We start from the raw sequence: 12,227 nt of genomic DNA, 5'->3' as shown, positions 1-12,227 counted from the left end.
ATCCGAAATTTCGGATCTCGGTCAGGCCCGAAACCGAAATGGCTAATACCCAAAACATTACATTTTTTTTGGCATAATTTTTCCCGAAATTTTAGGAATTCACCCCAAAAATCTTGATTTTTAATTAATTAATATTTTCCCGAAATTTCGGTAATTTCAGACTAAATTTGTATTAAATAAAATATTACTTTTTATGGTTTCGTTGGATTTCAGCTAAAATTTCAGTTTCAGTGAGGGCCGAAACACATACCAAAACTGAAATTTAAAACCATGGCTATATCTATGGGTAAGACATCGCACCAGATGAGGACCATATAGGTAGAAAATTGAAATGGTTCAAGGCACCTTTGTGACACTAGTATGGTATTCTAATCTACGCAAGCGAACTTATAAGAGTGAATTTGTGACTCGAGTTTTAGTCCCAATCTGGTGACAATGGTTTGTGACAAAACATGCATACAACTTCCACCATCAATGATAACCTTGCATACAACGCACAATACTCACTCTAGGCGTGGTGTCATCAAATCATCCTCACTTTTAGGTTGAGAAAACATACTACACACAATACTCACTCTAGGGGTGGTTTCATCCAACTCTAGGGTATCCTCATCACTCGCCCCCTCTTCTAAGATATGGAGCATCTCTTCGAAAACTTATTCTTGGTCCTCTTCATCTCCATCTATTTCTGCAAACAAGTTTCAGGTAGGACACTGATAAGCATAGTGGCCAGCGCCTCCACACTTGTTTGATATTATCCTTAGAGCTCTCAACAGGCACTTCTTTCCCTTTGGTGGTGTCTCTTTGATAGGATTGGGGAGAGATAGACTTGGGTTGCCGGTCTCCCTCGAAAAATCTCGTTTTTGAAAACTCCCGAGCTTGGTGGCCAAACTTCCTAACAATTGGGGGCTTAAGGTATCGTTCTAACTCCAATGCCAATTGGAAAGCTTGCTTCACGGACTCAACAAAATGAGGAATCATTTCTCCTAATCTCAGGTCTCAACCCAATGTGAAACCTAGAGAGACAACATCGGGTCCTCCACAACATCAAAACAGACCATTAGCTCAACAAATCGGCTCATGTAGTCGGCCACAGATATATTGCCCTAGCGAAAGGTGGGTAGTTGATCCAGGACATGATATCTGAAGTAAGTGAAAGATACTTCACATTTAATTTCTCCTTCATTTTATCCCATTAAATTATTGCATCATGTCCCATTCTATGGTATTAGCATTCTACATTGGCCCAATACAATTTGGCATAACCCGTAAGTTTCATCTTCGCAAACCTAACCTGTCAGATATCCGACATTTCATACCATTCAAAGTAGTGGTCCCTGTCTGATATCAAGTCTAAGAAGCTTTTAACTTTTTTGTGTTATCGCTTGCACGGTTGGTGTAACGACCCGATTTGGGGCAAAGTTATAAACATGATTTTTTTTCCTTTTTTTTTCCAAAATCCCAAAATCTGAATCGCTACCCTAAAAAGGGAAACAAGCCGATACACACCTATACATTACTAATTATACTTCTTTTAAAATTACAAACCATCACAAAAATCCAAAAGTTCCCTGACAAAGATGGCTAGTTAAACTAAGAAGGCCACCTGGTCGAACACTCTTCCCTCGATCCTTGTAAGCTCCCTCATTTGTGTTCATGTCATCATGTAAACCTACAAAAACTTAGTGTTTGAGTGTGGAAGAAGATGGAAGGCTCTAAGTATAAATCAAGAAGCAACCTCGAAGACGAAAAATCGGATCGGAGAAAAAGCCCTTGATCTTCATCTTCTTTTCCTTTCTTTTTCTACTCTTTTTCTCGCTTTTTTCACCTTTCATTTCTTTCTTTCTTCCTCGACAGTCTGAGGGATCTGGTAATCGATCCAACGGTCTGAAAGGCTCCAATCAAAGATCTAAACCGTTGATCTTCGATCGAGGATCTACGGCCAAGATTTAATTACAATTATGAATTTTCCCCACCATGGGTGAGGCCGGGTCTTTACATTCTACCCCCCTTAAAATAATTTTGTCCCTGAAATTCCACTTCCCTTAGTGGGAAAGAGGGTAATCTAATTATGACAAAAGCATAGCTCTCTACCTTAAGCTAAACAAACAACGTATTATGGTGTTTATTTGGTCTTTATTTGTCTTGAGTAAACAATGTGTCATGGAATTCAGCCATTAAACAAACAAAGTTTTATGATATGGCTTGGTCCATTATTTGTGTTGTCAAATGTGATCAAGTAATGTATATTGGTGCTGTGTTTTCCTTTAAGTGTATTACAAGAATCATGAGGGAGGTGCATAGCTTTTAATTAAATTATGTCTAACCACCCTTTCCTAGGACGTACCCATACAACGTATCAAGTTTCTTGAAAACCTAACACAGATTTTATTATGTGAGATCTTACAATCCATCCCTCTTGGAGCCCATCGTCCTTGTTGGAACATTGCATTACGGGAAAAATACTCTGACTCCATGTGAGATGACTAAATTGCCCTTGGAGCTCACAACTAACTTTCTTGGTTTTTGCCGACAAAACTCTCTCACATGTCAAATCAGGCATCCCCGGTGCACGCGAGTTCGTTACTTGGTTCTTACAACACAGCTAAATTATGTGCCCGGCCTGCACACATGAATTTATTGCGTCGTTTCCTATGTGCTCCTTGCCTAGTTTTACCTGTCTCACAACTTTGCTAGATACTAGCCCTAGGGACCTACAACCTAAGCTCTGATACCAACTGTAAGGACCCAGATTCGGGGCAAATTTTTAGACATGATTTTTTTTTTCTTTTTTCCTTAACATCCCAAAATCCGAATCGTTACCCCTAAAGGGAAACAAACTGACAAACACATATACATTACTAATTATATTTCTTTTGAAATTACAAACCATCACAAAAATCCAAAAGTTCCCTCACAAGGATGGCTAGTTAAACCAACAAGGCCACCTGGCCGAGCACTCTTCCTTTGATCCCTTTAAGCTCCCTCATTTGTATTCATGTCATCATGTCAACCAACAAAAACTTAGTGTTTGAGTGTAGAAGAACCAACAAAAACTTAGTATTTGAGTGTAGAAGATGATGGAAGGCTCGAAGTATCAATCGAGAAGCAACCACGAAGACGAAAAATCGGATCAGAGAAAAGCCCTCGATCTTCCTCTTCTTTTCCTTTCTTTTTCTCCTCTTTTTCTCTCTTTTTCACCTTTCTTTTCTTTCTTTCTTCCTCTCTTTCGGTTTCGCGTGCTCAAAGTGCATACGTGAATGAGGAGAAGAGATTGTGTTCAAATTTTCTTTTTTTCTTTTATTTAATGTATGATTCCTATTTTAATCCTGAAATGAATGGTAAGCGTCCCTTTTTATTTAGGTCACTTTAATATTATCCCTATTAAATAAGTTATTACAAAAATGGAAACTAATATGTGAATTTTTTTTTAACATTATGTGGCCTGATAGAACAAATCCCGTCATAAGGTCCCACGTTAACGAAAAAAGGCCAATAACTTTGCCAAATCGCGAAATCTTGGGGCCCGTTGGATAGATAATCGAAAAACCCATCCAATGAGATCAAAATTAAGTCAAACGGACAAGATTTGATGCCCTAACATCAAGCTATAAATAAAATGACGGGAATAAACTATGAGTCATCGATTTTCCGAAATTTCTTGGTCTCTTGAAGATCAAGGGGGATCGATACTCAAGTGACGTGGTTTGTCATCCATTCAAACTTGATCGACAGTCTGAGGGATCCGGTAATCGGGCTCCAATCGAAGATCTAAACTGTTGATCTTCGATCGGGGATCTACAGCCAAGATTTAATTATAATTATTAATTTTCCCACCATTAGTGAGGTCAGGTCTTTACAGTTGGGCACGTGCAAGTTGTACTAATGATTTTAAGCATCTCAATCCTCTTCCTCACGAAGTGGTGGGTATGGAACACGGGGATGTGGAGATCGAGGAGGTCTAACCTACTCCTCATGCTCAAATGGATGGTTGGGAAAAGGTGGAGTTTCATTCGTGTAGGTTGAGTTTCTCCTCATAATTCAAGCACTAGGAGGTTAGTCATTGCAGGCATTCTCATGCTCCACAGTACTAATGCCATTCTCCAACACTACTACATGTGCCCCGAAATTTTCTTGGTGGGTAATCATATGGTCTAGCTTAGCAGTGATGCTAGCTAGGATCTCAACCCATTGGTCAAGATTTGGGAGTAGGTTGAGTTTCTCCTCATAATTCAAGTACTAGGAGGTTCGTCATTGCTGGTATTCTCATGCTCCACAATACTAATGCCATTCTCCAACACTACTACACGTGCCTCGAAATTTTCTTGGTGGGTAATCATATGGTCTAGCTTAGAAGTGATGCTAGCTAAGATCTCAACCCATTGGTCAAGATTTGGGAGTCCGAAGGTGATCCCATCCCATGTGGTAGTGAACTCCATTACAGGTGGGCATGGACGTGCAAGTGAGGAACTAAATGGAGTCTTAAAATGGGCAACTAGTTATGCTAAACCTGAGAAAACAAACCTATGGCTCTGATAGCAAAGATGATGTAGGGCAACTCACAAGTTGACTATCCAACAAGGCTACAACTTTTGACAATAAGGGCCTACGTAGGATTGGTGTCTACTATTCGTAAAACTTTGGGTAAGCGTCGAAGGTTGTATCTTATGGTTTGAGACTCCTAAAGGAAATGTCCAACAAGTGCAATCACCATACACAAATAGCATGCTTGAAACATAGAATTTAACCAAACAAGCAATTGATTAGTACAAAAGAATTGCAAAAAAATTAACACTTACAATTGGCACCTTAAGAGCACCAAAGAAGGATTCAATAGAAATGGATTCGGACCTTCATTGCTGTTCTAGAATTGCAGTCCCAATTAAATAAAAAATCCAGCATAGGCAAACACTCCAATATGGAGGACTTGATCTTTCAAGGGCAAATTCCAAGGGATCAAGTTAAAAAATAGGGATTTTAGGGATTTAGAAATTAATGAAATTAATTAAAAGTTGCAATAGGCTTTTAAGAAGGCTAAAAGAAGGGTCTAAATTTAAATTTGAAATCTGGTTTCAATTTGGATGGATTTGAGAAATTTGGGCAGGTTATTTTGGTCCTTTTTGAGAACAACTCAACTCAACTAAGCCTTTGCCCCAAACTAGTTGGGGTCGGCTAATGAATCCTATAGAAAATTTACACGAAGAAGATGAAAAGATCTACCCGGCTAAAATTTTGGTCATTTTGATCCTTTTGAGAGAAAAAAGAGGCTGAGAAGATTAGAAGAAAAAAAAGATTCAAGGCTGTAGGAATGGATTTTGATCAAATTATGAGTTTGAAGTCAAAAATTCAAGAAAGAGAGATGAATGAAAGAAAACATAGAAATGGTTGAGAAATACAATCCTTCACACAAAAATCCTTAATCTTACAACAACGAGCCCTTGATTTCATACCAAGGAATATGCAAAGAATCACACCCTGCAAGAAAGTGAAAGGCTCACCCAAAATTTATATTCGTCCTATCATTTCAAAATGTTAGGGAAAGTTCGTGTAGTTACATAACTACTTGAGACTCTTTTTAAAAGAGAATGGCACATAGCAATGGGTAGCTTTGGTATGAGATAAATACTTAGGTAACTACTTAGGACACACTCTATTAAAAAAGAGAAAATGACCCATGGCAATAGCAGTTTTTGTCGGACATAACTAATTGGGCAGGGGCAACTACTTAGTACTCTCTTTAAGAGAGAGAATGACACATGATAATGAGTAGTTTTTGTAGGACATAACTACTTGAGACTATCTTTAAAGGCAGGGCTGACACATGGCATCCCATAATTGTCTTAATACAATATTACAAATTTACAACATAAAAAACTACACAAGACACATAAAAAAAATGTTATACCCCACGATGTCCTAATAGGAACCTAGCACAAAATAACTAATAATCTAACGGCCTATGAAACTATGGACAATTTGTGCTCTGGAGTCCAGATCCATCTCGATCAAAGCTCGAAAATCCACCACTGGACCAAATGAACGTGATAGTTGGCCTGTTGGCGCCTCTGTCTATGCTAGCATACTCAAAATCCTAGCTGGGGTCCTCATCAGTAAGTTTCCCTTTATAAAAGACTACAGAGATCCGTACTAATTTGTTATTCGAAGGATGGATCAAGTGAAATAACAAAAACAACATTTGCGGTAATAACATCATAATGAACTTTCAAACCTAAAAAAGTAATAATAATAAATGGCTTTTTTAAATGAAATACTAATAACAAAATGGCTAACCTTTAAATTAGATTTATTTTCTAAATTAGATGCAATATCAAAAGAAACTGCTGCAACTATTCCAAATGAAAATGCATCTGTAAAACCGCTTTTAGAATTGAGCGTAAAAATTGTTTTACGCCGATTTTACGTCGAAAGAACTGGAGCCTTGTGAGAAATACACCTTAAATTTTTTATTTTATTTTATTTTTTGAAGCTATGTATACCATAGGGAAAAAAAACAACTGGTGTCCTAACATGAAAGTATGTTACGCTTTATAAAATACTACAGACATCATCCGTATTCAGAGGATGGATCAAGTGACATAACAAAAACAGCATTTGTGGTAACAGCATCAGAATGAACTTTCAACCATAAAAAAAAAATTAATAGTAACAATAATAATAACAATAGTATGGCTAACCTTGTTCCTAGGAGCTTCATGAAGATACGTGTATAAGAGAGGAAGATCTTTTCTAAATTGGTGTTCAAACGATGAAGGCGCACTGTACAATATGTTAAACACGTGAATAGTATTATCACAAAGACCTATGTAGAAAGAAATGGCTAACAAGGTATGCAAATACAACAAGTGGTCCTTACAAAAATCCTAAAATAGTTGGAAATGCAGTTCAATAAGAGGTTTAAGTGAGAAAAAATATAAATGAAAATGAATACCAACTTGACCAACACGAGAGGCAACTACTTTATATGAATAGTATTAATAAACCATGTAAGTTAGACTCCCTAAATTAAGGCACCAAGGAAAATTGACCAAATTCCCATGGAATCCATAAGGCATTGAATGGGTGATAAGGGTAGGGCAGGATGTAAAACTGATGGGAAGGATCAGCTATTTAGAAATAAAGAATGAGGAAAGTTCAAAGGGTGAAAATGTGGGGGTAGGCTATAGGAAAGTAAAAGGGAAATGGAATCAGTATGTGGGATGTCATGCTGGGCTTCGTCCCTTGATTGTCTACTGTAGGTAGCGTCCAAGAGAAGAAAGCGAGAAAACTAGAGTGAGGTAATGAAAGGTTGATTGCCATTAAAAAAGGAATGAAGAATGGATCACAGCCAAGGCGTGAGAGAGAGAGAGAGAGAGAGAGAGAGAGAGAGAGAGAGAATAGTGGAGAAACATATTAAGAGAAGGAAGAGAAAGAGGAAGAGGGTAAAAGGAGAGCAGCTTATAAAACTATCATAGAGGGATGAGGAATAGAAAAGAGGCGGGAAGGGAAGCAACTAGCAACCAGGCCGTGGGTTGAGGGGCAAGATGAGAAGGGAACGACAGAGGGAAAAAGGGGAAAAGGTGGGGAGAAAGAAAGGAGAGAAAGGGCAGCTGTTCACCCTATCCGTGAGGGTAAAGAAAGAAGGAAGACGGAAACAAAGAAAGGAGAGAAAGGGCGGTTGTTCACCCAATCCGTGAGAGAGAGAGAGAGAGAGAGAGAGAGAGAGAGAGAGAGAGAGAGAGAGAGGGGGGGGGGGGGGGGGGGGGGGGTACGGCTTGCTTAATGCAAAGGGGGCATCTTTTCGATTTCAAGAAATTAGGTTGAAAGGGAGTTGCTTAATAATTTTATATGGGAGAGGGTTAGGTTTAAGTAGTGAGACATAGGGGGTTGTTGAATAGGAAATAAAGAGGGGTTTTAAACGCTAAAGTAGTGTGACATAGGTGGTTATTGAATAGGAAATAAAGAGGGGTTTTAAAAGCTTACGTGGTGGGCCATGGTGGAGGGGCAAAAGGTTATAATGCTCTTTATATGGGCTTGGGCCTAGGTTTGGGTAGTGCCCATAGGTAATAAGAAACTAAAGTGGGTCATAGGTTGATGTGGACATCCCCCACATCTAAGATTATTAAAACATGAAATGTATGTATAAATAAGTCTAAATATAATAAAAACAACTAAATATGTCAATAAAACAAATAATCATAATACTAGATCGCATCAGTTATTGATGTAAAAATGTATAAGTGGTTCTTTACAATTGATTACAAGAGAAGATAATAAAAAAAAGGCCCAACTCAACCGAAGTGGAGGCATCATGTTGACATCAGAACAGGTGATAACTAACGTTAGCAAAGGGCCCACATCTGGTCAAAGCTGAGTGCAAACACCCATACCGCTGTCTTTTCTAAATGAAAAAAATGGGTATTTTCTAGGAACTTTATAGATTTGTTAGGATGGGTTTTAAAGGTTTTCTATTTACGATGAAAATCCCGCTTTTATGTCTTCATTAGCTTAGGAAAGTATTTGAATACTGAGAAATTAGGGACTTTAGTAACAGAATTTGAAGGGATTTTAGGGACTTTAGACTTCTTAATGGGTAAAAGCTTATGGTTGAGCACCGTAGGGAACTTTTTTGGAGCGTTGTAGTAGTTGTTTGAATACTGAGAAAAAATTTCTTGGAAAAACTCCCCTGGAAAATGCTTTTTCCAGCATTGGGTGCAAAAAATATCTTGGAAAAACTCCCCTGGAAAATGTTTTTTCCAGCATTGGGTGCTTTCATTTTCCATGGAAAACTTTTTCCAAAACTGAACTTTTTTTTTCTTGTTTTCTAGGAAAAATTCAACCCTGCTATACCTTGGACTTTTTTTTTGCGTGGAATATGTTTCTCCTTAGATCCAATTGACGTCGATTTCCCTATAGAGGATCACCATTTTTAACACCTAATTTATCAACTTCTGATAAGTTTTTCCTCTGCAGATCGTTGATAAAACCACTTGTTTTCTTTTTCTTCATGTGGAAGGCTTAAAGATATTTACGAAGCTTGTTTCTTACAAAAACTGAAACTTTTTTAGCTGGATCTTTAAGATATGAACTAGAATTGAGAGTTTAGGGGACTCATGTCTTTCATCACTTATGGTGTTTTGAACCCGCCCTTTCAAAAATAGTCCTCTTTTGCTACTTTGTAATGTTCTTGGCCTTTTCACTAGACTCCCTATGTACAAAGTTATTATCCTTTGCAGTCTTTACCTTTAAGGAGGAAATAGTTATTGAATTTGAATCTACAGGAAAGCCTAAATTGTCAGTTTTTGATATTTATGGATTTGAGTCTCGCTTACACTGCTAAGACTGTTATAGTCCCAGCTACCCCTAGCTAATGGGAGAGATCCATTACTTTCTTGCCAGGGACAAAAGATAGTTGCCTCATACTTGTTTTTGAAATCATTAAAAAGAACTAACACATGTATTCCGACTGTAAGGCTTTTCTATTAATAGGGAAGCCGATCTGATGCATGTGTGTGGCTTTTCTATTAATAGGGAAGCCAATCTGGTGCATGTGTGAAGTGTACAGTTGTGCACGACAAGGTTTTAAAATTAGGATTCAGTTGCCACGGAAACGGAAACATTTCAGTTTCTGTAGGAATTTGGGTGGAAATTCTGTAAAATCATAGAAGCGTATAGCAACATATGCAGATGATAGAATTTTTTTTTTTTTTTTAAATGATTGCAAATGATAGAATTTTAAGATGAAACTTTTGGAAATGCTAGGATAAACACAAATACGCTCTTAGAAACCATCACACAAGCAAGACATCCATCCATAATGATTTAACAACATCAAACATCTACTGACATGCGCTGTCACGCATGCCTGATAATTCAGTAAATACCCCATTTCACATGTAATTCATATAAATATGTATACATGATACATAAACCACATTTCACATGCAATTCACGTTGATATAATTATGTAACACATTCTGATATAGTATACGGAGTATACCTCTAATGTCTTACGATTTTGGTTTCAGTATGGGTTTTGCGGTGGGGATGGAAATAGAAACACTTGGTCGTTTCATGCTGGTTTCGGTAGAAATTTAAAATCATGGTGTACAGGCTGAAGAGATCGAGGTTACAAATGTAAACTGTAAACCCTTCGGCATGTACACCAGGATTTTAAACTTCCACTGAAACCAGCACGAAACGACCGAAATGTGTTTATTTTCATTATCACCGAAATGATACTGAAACAAAAATCGTAAGTTCATTGGTGGTATACTATATCCATATGTGATTTCTTCGTTCCTGTGATTTTACATATGTTTCCTATGTTTATGTGATTTTACAGGATTTACACCGAAATTCCAACCAAAACAGAAATAAGTTTTGTTTCCGTGGGAACTGAAACCGAAAGTTAAAACCTTCTATACATGTACATATGCAAGGATGTATGTGCACATTAGAAACCACAACAGAAAGATGATGTGATAACATCCAAGAATGCAAAATCCAGTGTGGAATAAGTATCAAACATAGATACGTGGATCTATATGAAGCATCAAGAAAATATATTGAAAAAATAACTTATAGTTACCTATAGGGAACAACATAAGGAGCAGCAACAACACAACGGACCCTAAACAACTCTGCAAGATTCCACCCTTCCTGGTTCATCAAGCAAAGAAAATCAATTTTTAACAGAAGTAAATGCATGTAGGATAAATAACACACGGGAATAAGAAGCAACATGCAGTTTCAAGAAATTTAGAAACTTGAAATGACTTGAGAGAAAATCCAAAACAGAGGATTTTTAGTACTATTCGAATCCAAAAGAACTAAGTGGAGGAGCCCTTCACAATCCAAGAAAGCTGGGGCTCAATTGTGGAACATGGAAATTGGAGCAGATGAGTTTGTAGTGAGTGGATAGTACTAAAAGATGGAACAAGAAAAAAGGAATTTCATTAATGCCACTAATGAGAATTTGGAATGATTAGAAGACTAAGAAAATGAAACCATTTCCGTTGAAGAACAAGAGTAGTTAATCAGGTCAAACAATCTAACAGGACTAATTGAAAAACAAACAATGCAAATCTTTCAAACAATATCTATGGAAAAGAAAAAAATTCTTTTGAACCATTCAAAAAAAGGGTCTTTTGAACAGTACCAAACCAAAAAAGTTTATCACAACAAAATCACCCTCCATGCTTGGCCCATCAGCAAAAATATTTTCCATTGCAGATAAGCAACCTTGTCTATGTTCTCTCATGATAATTTTTTTCTTCAGAGAGAATGAGAACTCCACAGAATCTGATCAAAATAAAGAGAGCACTGTCAGAATCTTGTTTATTTACAGAAAAATCAACAGTCATTGCTGCAAACAAACAAATTGTCTAAATAAGTAACGGAATAAAAGTTTAAAGATTAAACCAAGATTTTACTTGGTGATTCAACCTGAGATATCATGATCATGCGGAGCGGAGAGAACAGGTGGTGATGAAATCGGGATGAAGGAAACATTTTTCACTGCCAAATGTTCAGTTAAATTCTGCAACATCGGAAACATGAAATAAATGAAAAGGATACATCAGCCAACTTAGAATTAAGAAGAGGAAGACATTAAGGCCCTGTTCGTTTTAGATTGTGACAATCGATTGTGTGCCCCAAACCGATTATTAGACTCAGAATTAAATGTAATTTTGAGTCCAATAATCAGTTTCAGGCCCACAATCAGTTATCACAATCTGAAATGAACAGGGCCTGAATCTGGAGATCTCTAACAAAAACCTCATGAGCCGCATGAGTTATCAGCACTACATGGTATTGTTGTTGATCACACGCAAAAGCTGCAGCAATAGCCTGTAAATGATAATCAATTATTGATTAAATCTTGAAGGAAACTCCCTAACCCAAAAGGAAAGAGAATATCTTGAGGGAACAATGTTTTCATAAGCAGCAGAAAAAAAGCCTTATTAAGAATGGTGATATAAAGTTATAAACAACTGAGCATAGTCATCATGAAATCCAGGGGCATTACTATATAACAAGGTCAAAAGAAATATACAAGTAGCAATCCAAGAGAAAATAATCATGGAATGTAAAAGGGCTAAACTAGTGAACCAAAATGCAATCCATTACAAGGAAAATGATGATGAATTGACATCAAATGTAGCTATTGAAATGTAACAAACAGCGGACAAAATTTCATTGGCATAGCTGATATTGTGACAGATAGT

General features: G+C 37.2%; 1 protein-coding gene across 5 annotated transcripts in view; it reads right to left on the bottom strand.

Moving 5' to 3' along the window:
* LOC143885476 (UDP-Glycosyltransferase superfamily protein) overlaps window positions 1-12,227 on the bottom strand; it is a 54,557-nt gene that overhangs the window by 29,360 nt on the left and 12,970 nt on the right. For all 5 annotated transcript variants that reach the window (XR_013253282.1, XR_013253281.1, XM_077389680.1 and 2 more), the window contains exons 2-6: window positions 11,779-11,850; window positions 11,446-11,539; window positions 11,159-11,301; window positions 10,589-10,659; window positions 6,696-6,777 (exon numbers count right to left, since the gene is read on the bottom strand). Coding sequence is in view for 3 of the 5 variants with exons in the window: in XM_077389680.1 (XP_077245795.1) it covers window positions 6,696-6,777; window positions 10,589-10,659; window positions 11,159-11,301; window positions 11,446-11,539; window positions 11,779-11,850 (462 nt within the window). In the remaining 2 variants the exon portion in view is untranslated. The remainder of the gene's footprint in view (window positions 1-6,695; window positions 6,778-10,588; window positions 10,660-11,158; window positions 11,302-11,445; window positions 11,540-11,778; window positions 11,851-12,227) is intronic.

This window comes from Tasmannia lanceolata, unplaced genomic scaffold (genome assembly GCF_043159265.1).
Source record: "Tasmannia lanceolata isolate RefF3 unplaced genomic scaffold, GAP_Taslan_0.1 ptg000008l, whole genome shotgun sequence".
NCBI lineage: Eukaryota > Viridiplantae > Streptophyta > Magnoliopsida > Canellales > Winteraceae > Tasmannia > Tasmannia lanceolata.
The sequence above is the reverse complement of the archived record's forward strand: the minus strand, read 5'-3'. Positions and strand labels throughout refer to the sequence as shown.